General features: G+C 46.7%; 1 protein-coding gene across 1 annotated transcript in view; it reads left to right on the top strand.

The window, feature by feature from the left end:
• PDCD11 (programmed cell death 11) overlaps nt 1-17,872 on the top strand; it is a 55,706-nt gene that overhangs the window by 14,161 nt on the left and 23,673 nt on the right. The window contains exons 8-20 of the mRNA XM_002718594.5: nt 571-678; nt 3,040-3,246; nt 5,159-5,283; nt 5,437-5,497; nt 6,125-6,271; nt 7,471-7,722; nt 8,283-8,423; nt 8,895-9,089; nt 10,674-10,844; nt 12,129-12,348; nt 13,117-13,266; nt 13,670-13,785; nt 15,899-16,440. Of these exons, the coding sequence (XP_002718640.1) occupies nt 571-678; nt 3,040-3,246; nt 5,159-5,283; nt 5,437-5,497; nt 6,125-6,271; nt 7,471-7,722; nt 8,283-8,423; nt 8,895-9,089; nt 10,674-10,844; nt 12,129-12,348; nt 13,117-13,266; nt 13,670-13,785; nt 15,899-16,440 (2,435 nt within the window). The remainder of the gene's footprint in view (nt 1-570; nt 679-3,039; nt 3,247-5,158; nt 5,284-5,436; nt 5,498-6,124; nt 6,272-7,470; nt 7,723-8,282; nt 8,424-8,894; nt 9,090-10,673; nt 10,845-12,128; nt 12,349-13,116; nt 13,267-13,669; nt 13,786-15,898; nt 16,441-17,872) is intronic.

The raw sequence follows: 17,872 nt of genomic DNA, 5'->3' as shown, positions 1-17,872 counted from the left end.
TTGAGAAATCACACTTGATGGGAGAATTGATGTGTTGTCTTAGGCTGGGAGAGAAGTGAGCTTACTAAATAAAGCTTGGAGTTGTCCTGCCACTCACTTTAAATTTAAAAATTTACTTATTTGAGAGGCAGAGGAAGAGAGAGAGAGACAATGAAAGAGAGCTTCCATTGTCTGGTTCACTCCTGAAGTGCCTGCAATGTCTGGGGCTGGGCTGGGGCCAAAACCCGGATCCAGGAACTCAATCCCAGCCTCCTGTGGGTGGCAGGAACCCATTCATTTGAGCTGTCACTGCTGCCTCCCAGTTGCATTAGCAAGAAGCTGGAATCAGGAGTTGGAACTGGGAATCAAACCCAACTACTCTAATGTGGGATATGCAGGTGTCTTTAACTGCTAGACCAAATGGCCGCCTCATGCCACTTAATCTTATAGGAAGAAAGATTGATAAGGGTAGGCAGTGGAAAGAGAGGCATAGTTACCATGAGGCATTGAATGTTTAATATAGATAGTGTCTGTCATGTTCCTGATTCCTTCAAAGGAATGTTTTTCATTACCTGTTCTGTTTATTTCTAGGTGACTCGGTTTGGCCTTACACTAAATTTCCTCAAATTCTTCACGGGCCTGGTTGACTTTATGCACTTGGATCCCAAGAAAGTTGGCACGTATTTCTCAAACCAAGCAGTAAGAAATGTTGCACCTACCTTTTTTCTTGATAGCTACAGAGCAGGTCCTAGGGACCGCAGGTGTACAGTGTACAGGGGAGAGCCGAGGGGAATCGTAAGGAGCATTTTGGATGGAACACAGGAAACTACCATGGCTCTGAGATTAGAGAAAGCATGTGGGGAGGAGGAAACTGCCAGTTTTTACTTCATATTCTTCCATAGAGTTAGATTTCTTTTAAGGTAATGAATCTTTGCCTTTATTTTCTAAAAGTGTTTTAGAAAATTTTTAACTTGGGAGAATAAGATATGCTTAAATAGCAAAATGTGATTTCAGAAGTTCTCTGAGTATTATACATCTGATTTTGATAATCATTAAAAGGAGTATACGTGGTTAAGATGTCAAAAGATTATATGTAAATTGGTGTTAATAGTGTTTAATCCTGGATGATTTTTCTATTCAAATATTCATATTTTCTACAATGAGCACAGATATTTGAGAAGAAAATACTGATATTTGTGATTCAGGATTTTTGGAATCATAAAATGATTTTTTTAACAATAATGCATGCTTATGGATATTATAGAGGTTTTTTTCTTTTCTTTAAAAAAATTTTTTATGGGGCCAGCACTGTGGTGTAGCAAATAAAGCCAGCACCTGAAGTGCCAGCATCCCATGTGGGCCCTGTTTCAAGACCCAACTCTCCTCTTCCAATCCAGCTCTCTGCTGTGGCCTGGGAAAGCAGTAGAAGATGGCCCCAGTGCTTGGGCCCCTGCAGTCGCCTGGAAGACCCGGAAGAAGCTCCTGGCTCCTGGCTTTGTATCAGCTCAGCTCTAGCTGTTGCAGCCATTTGGGGAATGAACCAGCAGATGGAATGTCTCTCTCTGCCTCTGCCTCTCTGTAACTCTGCCTTTCAAATAAATAAATAAATCTTTAAAACAAAAAAAAAAATTTTTTTTTTATTTGAAAGGCGGAGTTAACAGAGAATGGGAGAGACAGAGAAAGAGATCTTCTATCTGCTGCTTCACTCCCCAGATGTCCATACCAGCTGGGGCTGAGCCAGCTGGAAGCCAGGGACCTGAAACTTTATCTAGATCTTCCATATGGGTGGCAGGGGTACAAGTACTTGGGCTATTATAATGCCTCTTTCCCTAGTGCATTAGCGGGGAGCTGGATCAGAAGTAGAGCAGCAGCTGGGATTAGAACCAGTGCTTACATGGGATGCCAGCATCCCAGGCAGTGGCTTCATCCATTGTACCACAATGCCAGCCCTGAGATTTCTTCCTTTTAAGTGAAAATTGTTCTTTCCACCACCTAGTAATAATACTGTTAACATTTTGGTGAACTTCTTTTTAGTAGTGATTTTTTTCCCTATTTGCGTGCAGAGTTGAGACATTTGTATGTCTTAACCTTGGTGTGTTTTGATGAGACTTTGATGTCTTGCCACCAGTACATTGTTGTACGTGTGTTAGTGTATTGAGGTTGAGGAGACCACTGATGTGTGTTTTTCTTGGTCTTGAGTAAGTGCTGATTTAGACAGACATGGTCCCTCGGGGACATTTTGTTTGACTTTTTTTTTTTACATTTTTTTTTTTTTTTTTATTTGAGAGGCAGAGTTATAGAGAAGGCAGAGGCAGAGACAGAAAGAGAGAGAGAGATCTTCCATCTGCTGGTTCACTCCCCAAATGGCCGCAAGGCCGTAGCTGAGCCAGGAGCCAGGAGCTTCTGGGTCTCCCACATGGGTGCGGGCCCAAACACTTGGGCCATCTTCCACTGCTTTCCCAGCCCATAAGTAGAGGCCTGGATTGGAAGTAGAGCAGCCAGGACTCGAACCAGTGCCTGTATGGGATGTCAGCACTGTAGGCGGCGGCTTTACCTGCTATGCCACAGTGCCAGCCCCTTAACTTTTTCACACAAGCTGATTTCAGTACTCAATACTAAAGATTATAGTGCCTGGGGCTAGTACTGTGGCCTAGCGGGTGAAGTCACCACTTGCAGTGCCAGCATCCCATGTGTGCCGGTTGGATTCCTGGCTGCTGCACTTCTGATCCAGCTCCCTGCTAATGCATCTAGAGAAGCAGTGAAGGTACTTCTCCCAACATGGGAGACCCGAAAGAAACTCCTAGCTCATAGCTTTGGATTGGCCCAGCTCTAGCCATTGCAGCCATTTGGAGAGTATACCAGCGAATGGAAAATCTCTCTCTCTCTTTTTCTGTATGTGTGTGTGTCTTCCTCTAATTCTGCCTTTCAAATAAATAAATATTGTAAAAAAAAAATGTAGTGCCTCCATGCCTTGCTGTTGGTGTGTACACGCAGAGTCCTGGCCCTTGGACCGTCTCCTTTGTGCCTTGTCCTGCTCATTCTGCTCTTTCTTTTGTCCAGGTAAGAGCCTGCATCCTCTGTGTCCATCCTCGCACCAAAGTTGTCCGCCTGAGCCTGCGCCCCATCTTCCTGCAGCCTGGTCGACCCCTCACGCGACTCTCTTGCCAGCACCTTGGAGCTGTGCTGGATGATGTTCCTGTCCAGGGCTTTTTCATCAAGGCTGGGGCCACCTTCAGCCTGAAGAATGGGGTTCTGGCCTATGCCCGGGTAAGGAGGCCTCTTTCTTTGATCAGGAATGTCATCCCTTGAGAGACTTGTGGAACACGTGGGTCCTTTGCTGCTTCCTACATCCCTTCATATTCATTTCTTGTTTTTGTGTATCCCCGAGTGTGACATACTGTTTTTAGGAATTAGAACAATGTTTGCTATATTAGAATGCCTTAGGACCGGGCCGGCACCGCGGCTCACTAGGCTAATCCTCCGCCTGCGGCGCCGGCACACCGGGTTCTAGTCCCAGTCGGGGCGCCGGATTCTATCCCGGTTGCCCCTCTTCCAGTCCAGCTCTCTGCTGTGGCCTGGGAGTGCAGTGGAGGATGGCCCAAGTGCTTGGGCCCTACACCCCACGGGAGACCAGGATAAGCACCTGGCTTCTGGCTTCGGATCAGCGTGGTGTGCCGGCCACAAGTGCCGGCTGCAGCGGCCATTGGAGGGTGAATCAACGGTAAAGGAAGACCTTTTTTTCTGTCTCTCTCTCTCACTGTCCACTCTGCCTTTCAAAAAAAAAAAAAAAGAATGATTAAGAACCAACCTGGTATGGGTGATAGGTGATACTGGTCAACAGGCAATATAAGCCCAAGTTAGTGTCTAGGCCAGGGCTAAGGACGATTTTCCTTGAAGGGCCCCCTGGTACTAAATATTTTAAGCTTTTGAGCCTTAAGTAGCTTTAGTGTGAAAATGAACTGTCATGTCTGTGTTCCTACAAAACTCTTATTTATAAAATACAGTATCTCAGTTAATGGAAAAACAGAATTAAAAGATAAGTTTATTTTGATGCAAAATTTTGAAATCTGTGCATTCAAGGGACCTTTGAAAAATTTATGGAAAAAGTGTTAAAGAACCTGCAAAGCTGGGGCCGGTGCTGTGGCGCAGCGGGTTAAAGCCTTAGCCTGGAGCACAGGCATCCCGTATGGGCGCCGGTTCAAGTCCCGGCTGCTGCTCTTCCAATCCAGTTCTCTGCTGTGGCCTGGGAAAGCAGTGGAAGATGGCCCAAGTCCTTGGGCCCCTGCACCCACGTGGGAGACCTGGAAGGATCTCCCGGCTCCTGGCTTCAGATCCGTGCAGTTCTGGCCGTTGCAGCCATCTGGGGAGTGAATCATCTACTGCCTTCCCAGACCATAGACAGAGTTGGATTGGAAGAGGAGCAGCCAGGACATGAACCACCACTCATATGGGATGCTGGCCTTAAAGGTAGTAGTTTACCCACTGCTCCACAGCACCAGCACCTCAAAAGATTTTTGAATTAAGATAAATTTATCTTTTTTGAGGGCAGAGGTAGTCCCTCCTATATTCATCCTTTAATTCCATTTTTTGTGAGCTTTTTTTTAAGATTTATTTAATTATTTATTTATTTGAATGAGTTACAAAGAGAGAGAGAGAGAGAGAGAGAGAGAGAGATCTCTTTCATCCACTGGTTCACTCCCCAAATGGCCACCATGATTGTGGCTGGGTCCGGCCAATGCCGGGAGCCTGAAACTCCATCCAGGTCTCCCACGTAGTGGCAGAGGCCCAAACACTTGGGCCATCTTCATTGCTTTTTCAGGCATATTAGCAGGAGTTAGATCAGAAGAGGAGCAGCTGAGACTGAATCGACACTGATGTAGGATGCCAGCATCACAGGCAGCATCTTAACCCACCGTTAAATGTTTTCCATGAACTTTGGAAGTTCCCCCATAGGCATGCCTCGTGAGCCACAGTTGACCAACCCATGATCTAAACTTTTCTTTGACCTTACTTAGATTCTATGCTGATAAAGAATAATTTTTTAGTCAGAATTATTTTAACAAGCAATCAAAGTTCTGTTTTTGCAGTAGGTGACAAATGTGATGAGTGCATTGTGGTATGGTATGTTTGCTACAGATCTGTTGCCTCTGGCTTGTATTTAATACTTGGTTCTTTGTAGCTCAGCCATCTCTCTGATTCCAAGAAAGTCTTCAAACCTGAGGCCTTCAAGCCAGGGAACACTCACAAGTGCAGAATCATTGACTACAGCCCTTTGGATGAACTGGTTTTGCTCTCTCTGCGGACGTGAGTCTGTTAACACGTGTTGGGGTACAGAGTGTGCGCTTGGGTGTATGCACATCCAGGTTCTCCTGGCCTTGCTGAGTAAAGGGTTTCTTTCTTTCCAGCATGATTGTTGTGCTTTAGTTTATTTAATTGTGTATTTTCCATTCATCCTAGGTCTATTATTGAAGCTCAGTACTTTAGATATCATGACATCAAACCTGGGGCAGTAATAAAGGTAAAACTTCAAGCATGTAATTAGATTCTCATGTCCATTTTAAGTTCGTAAGTTAACCGACTGCTCATTAGTCCTCATGTTAACACATGTAAAACCATGTTCCTGCCTCTGCCTGTTAATTGAAATTTCTTTCTCATAACATAATTAATTTTATGATAAGGTGTTACTGGTACCACCCTACTACACAGAGGCAGTAGGTCATGAATCCTGGGATTTGGGGTTTGGTGGTCGATGTTAGACCACATCACAAGTCAGCTCTGTAGTAAGTGAACTCCCTAAAATATCTGTGAGAAGTCAGTTCCAGTTGCTTCTCCTGTCCGGTTTTTTAGGTCCAGTTAAGCAGACCCCCTTTATCTAGAGTTTGTCCCTTAGGAGACGTAGTCCTCTCCTTTAGGGTATGTATTTTTGAGGCAGACAGAAAGCACGTGCACACACAAAAAGATGCAAAAGTTCCCATAAACAAACATGACCCAGTCCTGATCTGAGTGGAGGGGTTCCTTACCCTGGGAACTCTGGAATAACAGGCTTTGATGTGGGGTCTAGTAGAGATATGACTGGCTTTGGTGTAAGAAGTGGAGGAATGACCATTCTCGAGATATTGTGGCATCTTTTCTTTGAACTCCCCAGGGCACAGTGCTGACCATAAAGCCATATGGGATACTGTTGAAGGTGGGTGAGCGAATACGGGGCCTGGTACCCCCCAGTCACCTGGCCGACATCCTCATGAAGAATCCAGAGAAGAAGTATCACATTGGGGAAGAGCTCAAGTGCCGGGTGAGCTTCCTGTGGGTTTTGTCTGAATAGGAAGAGTCGAGTTCTCAGCTGAAATGTCTGCCTTTACCCACAGTCAGCGTGCAGTATGTCTACAGTGTGTCCAGTGCTGCGCCTGGCCTTGGGAAGGGAAAAGGGAATTCTCGTCCTTGGAAGGTCATGTAGTTTTACTAGCAGGAGTTTGAATACCATACACGAAGGGAGCACAAGCCAGCGTGTGACCTTTTGCCACATAGTGTGGTGCCAGCTATACACTGTGGTCATACCACAGAGAGGAGGGTGGGCTGGAGCAGTCAGTCATTGATATTATCAACAACGACATGTCCATGTATTCTGTGCCAGTGGCTCTGCAAGGTCCATGACAAGTGTTGTTCCATTCAGTCCTTAAAACCCTTATAAAGTTAGTATATTCTCATTTTGCAAGTTGGGAAATTAAAGCTTAGGAAAGCCAAGTATCTTGACACACAGTTAATAAATGGCAGAACCAGTTTTTTAATTCAGCTCTATATGACAATGCCTTCTGGATTTCTAGCAGAGATGGGACTTGAAGTAGAAAAGATAGGTAGGATCTGGAATGCTAGGGAAAAATAAGAACTGTGGCAGACAGCAGTGATGCTCCAAGTAGTTGGGACCTTGCAACCCACATGGGTGACCTGGATTGAGTTTCCTGGTCCAGTCCCACTACTGGCAGGCATTTGGGGAGTGAACCAGTAGATGGAAGCTCTGTCTCTTCTCAAATAGAAAAATGACAAGTTTTTCTGTCTTTAACCTTCTGAAAGATAAGAGATGTTTGCCTAGCTCAGTTTTAGTTTATAGCTAATAATCAACAACAGTACTCAGGCAGTAAATTGGCTCAGTTGTTTATTCCATTAGACTGGGTGCAAAGCCCACCGGCAGGGAGTGTAGGTGCTGTAGAGGTTCCTGTAGCACTAGTCCCTGCGGAAGCACTGTGGGGTAATGAGTCTTGCTGCATGGTCAGGAGGGAGTAGTTTGCACCACCTTGCAGGAGCAGGTGTGCTTGAAATAGAGATTAATGCACTGTGGACGGTCATGCAGCAGGTAGCAGGGAGGACCTGAGCTGAGGTTATTACAGGAAAAGAGACAGCAGGTTCATGACCTTTGGGTTTAGGGAGCTGCAGAGCCTAGTTCAGTACTTCTGTTGGTATCGGGTAACTTGATGACAGTCGCTATCTTTCTCCTAGGTGTTACTTTGTGACCCTGAAGCCAAGAAGCTGATAATGACCCTGAAGAAAACCCTGGTGGAATCTAAGCTCCCTCCCATAACCTGCTATGCTGATGCCCAGCCTGGTCTGCAGACGCATGGCGTCATCATCAGGGTCAAGGACTATGGCTGCATTGTAAAGTTCTACAATGATGTGCAGGGACTGGTGCCGAAGCATGAGCTCAGTGCCCAGTATATTCCTGACCCAGGGAGCGTCTTTTACACTGGCCAGGTAGCCTTACTCTGGGCAGGCCTCCTTACCTTGGTGGTCCCAAGAATACAGTTTTTAAGAGTAGCAGGTAGGAGGGCTGCTTTTGAAGAGACTGAGGAAGAGAGCAAAGTGGGTCTGAGCCAGCTCAATGAAGACGATGGGAACAGAACAGCAAAACCCTCAGAGGGGTCAGCAGAAGCCAGTAAATTAATGGCCCTCAGGCCTACAGCCTGGAAGTAATCGACTTCAACCCATAGTAAATAGAGTCCCTCGCTTCAGAAATGGTTCTGAGGCCACCATCACCACAGGGGACCATGTTATAAAGCTAGTGTTCTGGGTCGGACTAGGAAGAATAATTTTTTTTCCTTTAATCTTGGGGTCGTACCAGAAAGTTACTCATGTCTTCTTTTCGTTCGTTAGGCTGGCTGGTGGGGATTCTGTTTAGCTCTCACTATGTTTCTTATTTCCACAAGGTTGTGGAGGATCTCCCAAGACCTCCACAGCACTAGTAGAGGGTACCATGCTGCAGGCTCGCAAGGCCTGTTGGGAAGATGAGCTGGGGTTCTTTGGTTTCTCACCAGGTGGTGAAGGTGGTGGTATTGAACAGTGAGCCATCCAAAGAGAGGATGCTTCTATCCTTCAAGCTGTTGAGCGATGGAGAACCGAAGAAAGAGCATGCTGGACAGGGTCAGAAGAAAGGACGAGGCGTTACTGTTGGGCAGGTACCCGGACTTCTCCAACAGGTTATTTTATCAGACAGTGGCAGAGGGGGTCCTGGGCCCATGGAAGAGAGCGACAGAAGTTGCTGGATATGATTCAGGGCTTCCAGGGGACATCAGAGAAAACTGTCTAAGAGAAGGAAAGTTCTGGTATGGTGTGGCTTTTCAGTAGGCTACCTCTTTCCTCTCTGGTCCTGAGGCTCCACCTCCTGTTCTCTTTGCTGTGGGACACAGTGGAGAGCCTTAGGAGAGGAGTGACAAGAGCCGGTAAATGAGTCCTGCAGTGTGTGTACAGCAGTGATTGCTGGGTAGTTGGGGTGGGTGTGGGTCTGGAAGAAAGCTGCTTCTCTACTCTTAGCCTCTCAGTAATCGGTAATCCCTAGAGCTGGAGTCTAGTGCCTCTAAGTGCCTGATACATTTAGGTTGCTGTCTGCTCAAGCAAGGACTGTTTTTATCTTTCTCTTCCCTGGGTAGTTGGTGGATGTGAAGGTTTTAGAGAAGACCAAAGATGGGCTGGAGGTGGCCGTCTTGCCCCACAACATTCCTGCTTTCCTCCCCACGTCTCATCTGTCAGACCATGTCGCCAATGGCCCACTGTTGTATCACTGGCTCCAGGCAGGAGACATCCTTCACCGTGTCCTGTGTCTGAGTCAGAGCGAGAAACACCTTGTATCCTTGACTTGTATCTTAGGGCAATGGAAGGTAGGGGGGGCATGAGCCCTTGGGTGGGAAATTTTGTTTTGTGTGTGTGTGTGTGTGTGTGTGTGTGTGTTTTTTTTTTTTTTTTTTTTTTTACACAGAGAAGGAGAGGCAGAGAGAGGTCTTCCATCCACTGGTTCACTCCCAATTGGGCCACAATGACCGGAGTTCCACAGATCCGAAGCCAGGAGCCAAGAGCCTCCCCCAGGTCTCCCGCATGGGCACAGGGGCCCAAGGACTTGGGCCATCTTCCACTGCTTTCCCAGGCCATAGCAGAGAGCTGGATTGGAAGTGGAGCAGCTGGGACTTGAACTGGTACCCACATGGGATGCCGGCACTGCAGGCAGCGGCTCCACCTTCTATGCCACAGCACCAGCCGCTTGGGTGGGAAATTTTGAGCTAAAATCTGCTCTCAGTTGGAAATGTCTAGGGAAAAAAAATATCAAACATTGACCTCGGGAATATATGTTTGTAGGACTAAACCAGTGCCAAGGCCTGCACTGTGGAAAGGAAAGGCAGAACTGAAGTACAGCTAGCAGATGGCTGTGGTCCGAGCGGAGTAGTCAGAAGGGTCATAGGAGTGAGTGGGAGTCCAAGTAGAGTGGCTTGCAAGGCCCATTGGGGTAGCCCCAGTGGCATGTCTGGCCTTATTGGGGCATTTGTTGCTCGCCCCTTGTGCTAGAACAATCAGTATGGTGGTGCTGTGCCTCTGCCTGCTTTTCTTCCCTTCCCTCTCCTGAGGGAACTGGGACTCAGAAGTATTCCCTTTGGTCTTTGTGTGGGTGGGTACTTTGAATGAGGACACTGTATCTTCTCATAGAAGATAAAACATACAAGTTGTGAAATTGGGGGCAGTGGTTGATCCACCTGCCATACCACGGAGTGGAGCCATCTCCTTTGTGGTTTCCCCCCCGTAATCTGGAGATGAGTTAATGAGGAAAGGTGTATATCACAGTCCCCTGGCTGGGCCAGAACAGGTGGCTGGGACACATGCCACAGTGTAGACTTCAGTAGGTCGAGTGGTGCTTAGGAGCTTGGCTGTCTCACACATTCCAGGTGATGCTGATATTGATATGGCTGATATTGATTGGCCTTTTTTTTTTTTTTAAGGTTTTTTCTTTATTTTAAAGGCAGAGTTATGGAAGGAGGGAGAGGAGAGAGTGAGAGAGCTTTTCTATCCGCTGATTCATTCCCCAATGGCCGTAATGGCTAGTGCTGGTCCAGGCAGAGGCCAGGATCCAGAAGCTTCATCCAGATTTCCCATGTGATGCAGGGGTCCAATGACTTGGGCCATCCTTTGCTGCTTTCTCAGGTGCATTAGCAGGGAGCTAGATTGGAAGCAGTATAGCCAGGATTCAAACCAGTGCCCACATGGGATACTGATATTGCAGGCTGTGGCCTAACCTGTTACACCACAATGCCAGCCCCAGATGCTGCTGGTCTTGTACAGAGCCTCACTGTCATAGCAGAAGTTATAAAGTGGAGAAAACGGAGATGGAGAAATGGATGTTTAATCTGCCCTTTCTAGAATATTCCTTGACAAAATGCCACTAGTTCCTTTGCAGGAAACCAGCCTTGGTGTCCACGGTAGAAGGTGACCAGGATCCCAAGAACTTCTCAGAAATTCATCCTGGAATGCTACTCATTGGCTTTGTGAAGAGCATCAAGGACTATGGCGTGTTTGTCCAGTTTCCCTCAGGTCTCAGTGGACTGGCCCCTAAAGCTGTAAGTTCAGCTCTGTCTGCAAGGATCTTCAAGGAGAATGCCAGGGGCCAGGCTCATGGAACTGAGGGCTGGTGGGAAGGAACAGGATACTTAAATCCTTAGGAGTTTCAGGGCACCCCTTAGGGCTGTGTGTGGCACAGAGGCACCTGGCAGAGGGCTGGGCAAGTGGAGCTGAGACTAGACCCTGCTGCTCTTGTCCAGTTCTCCTTCTGGAGAAAGGAGCACCTGGTCTACTTCATGCTGTATCACTGGGTGCCCTTGGAGACCTCATACTCCAGTGTCAAGGTGACTGCACTTGAGTTTTTTATTTTTTTTAAAGATTTTATTTATTTATTTATTTGAAAGTCAGAGTTACACACAGAGAGAGATGTCTTCCATCTGCTGGTTCACTCTCCAATTGGCTGCAATGGCCAGAGCGGCGCCAATCTGAAGCCAGGAGCCAGGAGCTTCTTCCAGGTCTCCCATGTGGGTGCATGAACCCAAGGAGTTGGGCCATTTTCTGCTGCTTTCCCAGACCATAGCAGAGAGTTGGATTGAAAGTGGAGCAGCCAGGTCTCAAACCGGTGCCCATATGGGATGCCGGCACTTCAGACCAGCGTATTAACCTGCTGTGCCACAGTGCTGGCCCCTGCATGTTGTTGTTGGTGGTGTTTTGTTTTGTTTTGTTTTTGATAGAGAGACAGAGAGAAAGGTCTTCCTTTTTCCGTTGGTTTACTCCCCCAAGTGGCTGTTACAGCCGGGTGTATTGCTGCCAGCGCGCTGTGCCGATCTGAAGCCAGGAGCCAGGTGCTTCCTCCTGGTCTCCCATGTGGGTGCAGGGCCCAAGCACTTGGGTCATCCTCCACTGCCTTCCCGGGCCACAGCAGAGAGCTGGACTGGAAGAGGAGCAACTGGGACAGGATCCGGCTCCCTGACCGGGACTAGAACCCGGTGTGCCGGCGCCGCAGGATTAGCCTAGCGAGCTACGGCACCTGCCTGCGCTTGAGTTTTTAAAATGGGGGCTGGAGGGCTAGGGGCAGCTGGTAAAGTGTTTAGTAAGGGACAGAGGGTTGCTATTGAGTGGTAGACAGGGGCAGCCATGGTCCCTCTGACTTGCCAGTAAGGCACCTTCTCAAGGTGTGCTTGGGCCACTGGAGCCTCTGCTGTGTTTTTATGGAGGGGAACAGGGCAGTGCTCACAGATGGCAGGGGCGGCTTCCACACACTCCTTTCTGGCATCTTCAGTGGGTTGTCTTCATGAAGGTGTCCTTTCCTTTCCTCATTGTCTACCCATTCTTCCCTTCAGATCATGAGTGACAAATTTGTGACCTCCCCAAGTGACCACTTTGTCGAGGGGCAGACAGTAGTTGCCAAGGTGACCAACGTGGATGAGGAGAAGCAGCGGATGCTACTGTCACTGCGGCTGTCGGACTGCATGCTGGGTGATGTGGCCAGCACCAGCCTCCTCCTCCTGAGCCAGTGCCTGGAGGAACTGCAAGGTGTACGCAGCCTCATGAGCAACCGAGGTAAATGGCTCAGTCCATTCGGTGGGGAGAGTAGGCACAGAGCAGGGTTGGGTGGGGAGTTTGTTTTGTAAGTTAACATCTGTTACACTTGGGCTCCCCAGAATTTTTAAAAGTTGATATGCTTTTTTTAATGGAGCATGACCTATATAAAGTGCACACATCGTTAAGTATGTAGCCCAATAAGTGATTATAAAATGAACACCTCTGTTTATCTAGTCGAGGTTATGATCAAGCATTACAAGCATCTCAACTCCCTCGTCTCCTCCTGTCAGTCTCAGTATTGCCACTGGTACTGTGGTCCCATGTTTGCATTTTTGTGAATTCATTCACCTCTTCACTTGTCACTCCTTTATTCAGCACATATATATGATGAAACAGATCAGGGGCCTGCCAGACTTCATAAAGACATTACTCTGCTTCTCTTAGACCTTATACCATTGTGAGGATTGTTGGAACCTTAACAGGATTTGGTAGCACAGTGCTTAAGAGGGTAGAATGAAAATTCAGAGACCAAAGAAAAGTCTGTGTTCGGGGTATTTGTTAGCTATTTTCATGAATTGTGGTCAGGCAGGATTAGCAAGGACCATGGATCTCTTTGCCTGTGACAAGGGTTTCCATGGATACCAGACATTTTAGCAAGAAGTAATTGTACCTTGTCAGTGGTTCTGATGCTTCATGGCCCTCCTTGGTGACAACATACTTCCAGAAGAAAGGAGCAGTAAGAGTGTGGTTTCCTCCTCCCAATCTCACTTGGTTGGTCTCTGGCAGACTCTGTGTTGATCCAGACACTGGCCAAGATGACCCCGGGAATGGTCCTTGACCTCATGGTGCAGGAGGTGTTGGAAGATGGCTGTGTGCTGTTCAGTGGGGGCCCAGTGCCTGGCCTGGTCCTGAAAGCCAGCAAGTACCATCGGGCAGGTGAGTCCATCCCTCTTGGCCATCGTGATAAGTAAGGTGGGGGGCTTTGCCCCATTGCTGCTTCTCCTGGACACAGAATTTGCAAGCATAGGATAAATGAGTTGATTTCAGTGGAAAGTTTTGGCATGCCTATCTTGTGTGAATGTAAACTATGACAACTGGCTGAGCACTAGAGAAGGTTCAGCTATGACTCCTTTAATTATTATTACTGATAAGGCTAGATTTTGTTGTATCAGGTTGCATGAATTAAGGCACACCTGAACTTGAATGATGGGGGATGGCCCCTTGGTTTTCCTAACTGTGTCCCATATAGACTCCTATGGTTTGGAGGTCCAGGAAAGGTGCTATCCTCTCTCAGCCTGTTCCAGAAAGATGATCACACTGTTTTTGGTTATGATTGCAGGGCAGGAGGTGGAGTCAGGGCAGAAAAAGAAGGTTGTAATCTTAAATGTTGATATGTTGAAGTTGGAAGTGCATGTTTCTCTTCTCCAGAACTTGGTGGATAGAAAAGCTAAAAAGGTAAGTGTGCTTGTGACTTCTGTTTCTATGGTTTCTTTTTTCTTTCTTTTTTTTTTTTTTTTTAAGATTTATTTATTTTAAAGTCAGAATTACAGAGGAGGAGAGGCAGATGCAGAGAGCGAGAGATCTTCTATCCACTGGTTCACTTTCCAAATGGTTGTAATGGTCAGGACTGGGTCAGGCCAAAGCCAGGAGCCAGGAACTTTATCTGCTTCCATGGGAGCATCTGAGTCTCCCACGTGGGTGCAGAGGTCCAAGGACTTTCTTAGGTGCATTAGCAGGAAGCTGGATCGGAAGTGGAGCAGCCAGCGCTGGAACCAGTGCCTATATGGATGTCAGTGCTGTAGGTGGTGCTTTTACCCTCTGTGTCCCAGAGCTAGCCCCTGTGGTTTCACATCACATACTCCTTCAGCACCACACTCTGCGCTCAGGGGTTCTAGCTCAGGTGCCTATAGGTGGGTGACATTGTGCCTGGATTTGTCTGAGACATTTCCAATTTTTACTTCTCATGCTGGTGTGGTTAGTGATGCTTTCACTCCAATTTAGGTGATAAATTAATATGGTCACCCCACCTGTAGGCTCTAACAGGCAACAGGAATGAGTGAAGCAGACCATGTGGTTTAGGTGTGGCAGGGCTAGGACTGACAACCTGGGTCAGAGACTAATTAGTTTATCTGATTATTGCCAGCTGGGAGTATCTGGGGCTAGTGTTGCTAAGTCTGTTTCTTAAGAGGGCAGAATTTGGATCTTTATTTGAAATAAACGTTGAAAATGTTGGAAATGAATTTGTTTTAAAAACATCGTAAGCAAACAAAAAACATTTCAGGGTAGTTCTGATTCTCAGGCCACGCATCCACACCCTTTCCTGTTTTCCTCATACACTTTTTGTATATAGTATTTTTCTCTGGGTGACAAATATATTTGGCCATCATCTAAGGTGCTTAGCACTAATGGCAGAGTGGTACAGAGAATTTAATCTGTAACCTATAGTCAATTCCCATCTTAGGACTTTGAGAGAGAATAAAGTGATGTTGGCCTCTTACTCAGTTTTCCAGCAGAGCCCTAGACCATTTTGTCATGTAAGTGAAACTTGGGCATATAGGAGCATGAGCACAATTTGGTTTTCAAGGAATATTAGGTTAGTTCTCAATAATGTGTCTCTTTGGTGAACAGTCAAGGAACAAGGGGGTGGGGTTAGTGTCAGGAACCACAGTGTCTTTACCCTGAAGAGCCACTAGAGGTCACCTGACTATGCATCAGAATCATTCTTAAGATAGAGCCTGGGAATCTGGATTTTTTTTTTGATTGAAAATTTTTTTATTTATTTTTTATTTAGTAAATATAAATTTTCAAAGTACAGTTAATGGATTACAATGGCTCCCCCCCCCCATAATTTCCCTCCCACTCACACCCCTCCCATCTCCCACCTCCCACTCCCTCTCCCATTCCATTCACATCAAGATTCATTTTCAATTATCTTTATATACAGAAGATCAATTCAGTATATATTAAGTAAAGATTTCATCAGTTTGCACCCACACAGAAACACAAAGTAAAATACTGTTTCAGTACTAGTTATAGCATTACTTCACATTGGACAACACACTAAGGACAGATCCCACATGAGAAGTAAGTACACAGTGACTCCTGTTGTTGACTTAACAATTTGACACTCTTGTTTATGGCGTCAGTAATCTCCCTAGGCTCTAGTCATGAGTTGTCAAGGCTATGGAAGCCTTTTGAGTTCACCGACTTCGATCTTATTCCGACAGGGTCATAGTCAAAGTGGAAGTTCTCTCCTACCTTCAAAGAAAGGTACCTCCTTCTTTGATGGCCCTGTTCTTTCCACTGGGATCTCACTTGCAGAGATCTTCCATTTAGGTCTTCTTTTTTTTTTTTTCTCTCCGAAAGAAACCGAGTCCAGATACCAAGGGTTTAGCTTTTAGGGGAGGAGAGCTTGGTGCAGGGAGTGAAGGCAGGTCTGTTACAGCTGACACAAGTCCTAGGTCCCCTGGTCTCCCGAGGGTTTCCTCAGCCCCACCCTGCCTGTGGGAGACCATAAATGAATGATAGTGCCTTATGAGAAAAACAGATTTGGGTTTCTCTTTTCCAGCTGAAGAAAGGCAGTGAACACCAAGCAATTGTGCAGCACTTGGAAGAGTCATTTGCCGTAGCATCCTTGGTAGAGACTGGCCACCTAGCAGCTTTCTCCCTGACCTCTCACCTCAATGACACCTTCCGCTTTGATTCAGAGAAATTGCAGGTGGGACAGGGTGTCTCCTTAACTCTCAAGACCACAGAGCCGGGAGTGACTGGTTTTCTTTTGGCCGTTGAGGGTCCGGTTGCTAAGAGGACCATGAGACAGACCCGGAAGGACTCTGAGGCGGTGGATGAGGATGAGGAGGTGGATCCAGCTCTTGCCGTAGGGCCTATAAAGAAGCATGCCCTGTCCATCGGGGACAAGGTCACCGGGACTGTCAAGTCTGTGAAGCCTACTCATGTGGTTGTGACTCTGGAAGATGGCATCACTGGCTGTATCCATGCCTCCCAAATTCTAGATGATGTTCCAGTGGGCACCTCTCCAACTGCCAAGCTGAAAGTTGGGAAGACAGTCACTGCCCGAGTGATTGGTGGGCGAGATGTGAAGACATTCAAGTACTGAGGCTTTGGTGGGGGTAGGGTGGCTTTGAGGGAAGGTGGTTGTAATTATGGGAGAGGGACAGGGAATATAGGCAGGTTCCAGAAAGTTGCATGTAAGTTATATTCTCTGAGTATTAAAAGGCATCTGCCAAAGAGTGCTTTTTGAATGGTTAGAAGTGTGTGTGTGTGTGTGTGTAAAATATATGAAGTACAGTGTAATGGTTAAGAGCAAGGATTTAGGGTCAGACCTGGGTTTGAATTTCTTATTGACTGTGACTGTGGTTGTAAATATTTAACCCTGAATTTTAGTTTCCTGATTTTTTTGTTTTTAATAGAGTTAGACAATGAGAGAGAGAGACAGAGAGAAAGGTCTTCCTTCTGTTGGTTCACTCCCCAAATGGCTGCTATGGCCGGTGCGCTGTGCCAATCCAAAGCCAGGAGCCAGGTGCTTCCTCCTGGTCTCCCATGCAGGTGCAGGGCCCAAGGACCTGGGCCATCCTCCACTGTACTCTTGGGCCACAGCAGAGAGCTGGCCTGGAAGAGGAGCAACCGGGACAGGATCCGGCGCCCCGACCAGGACTAGAACCCGGGGTGTTGGTGCCGCAGGCAGAGGATTAGCCTAGTGAGCCACGGTGCCGGTCCTACTTTCTTGACGTAAAATGAGAATAATGGTAGACTACCTTGCAGGGTCTTTTGAAAGACTGAAAGAAAGTGTACATTATGTGCTTAGCAGTTTGCCTCGCTAATAGTTACTGCATAGAATAAATCAGTTATAATCCATGCTCTACTGCACACCTTAATTATGCTCATTCCGAGAGCTAGCCCAGCAATTAAGAGGTCAGTTAAGACACCTGCATCCCATATCTGAGTGCTTGAATTTGATTCCTGGCTGTGGCTCCTCACTCCACATTCCTGCTAATGTAGACCCTGGGAGGCAACAGTGATGGCTCAAGTAGTTGGATTCCTGCCACCCACATGGGAGATCTGAACTGAGTTTCCAGTTCCTGGCTTCCGCCCCAGCTGAGCACCATTGGAGGCATTTGGGGAGTAAGCCAGTGGGTAGGAGCACTCACTCTTGTGTGCTCTTTCCGTTGCTTGCTTTCCTTCACTCATTCTCTTACTCTCACTCTTTTTCTCTATGTCTCAAATAAATAAGTTTTTAAATTGTACTCATTTGCTTTAAAACTTGTTACAACATATACTGTTGTAGAGATTCTTGCTATATCAAGAAAAGCTTTCAAAGTCTAACCAATAATTTGCATATTAGATTCAGTAACTGTGAGATCTTTAGTGAGTCACCCATCTCCTCGACCTTAGTTTCCTCAATTTTTAAAAAAGATTGATTTGAAAGACACAGTGATAGAGAGATCTATCTATTAATCTATCTATTAGTTCACTCCTCAAATGCCTGCAACAGCCTGGCTGCTCCAGGAGCCAGGAAACTCGT

The sequence above is a fragment of the Oryctolagus cuniculus genome, chromosome 15 (assembly GCF_964237555.1).
Source record: "Oryctolagus cuniculus chromosome 15, mOryCun1.1, whole genome shotgun sequence".
Lineage (NCBI taxonomy): Eukaryota > Metazoa > Chordata > Mammalia > Lagomorpha > Leporidae > Oryctolagus > Oryctolagus cuniculus.
This window is presented reverse-complemented; position numbering and strand designations above follow the sequence as displayed.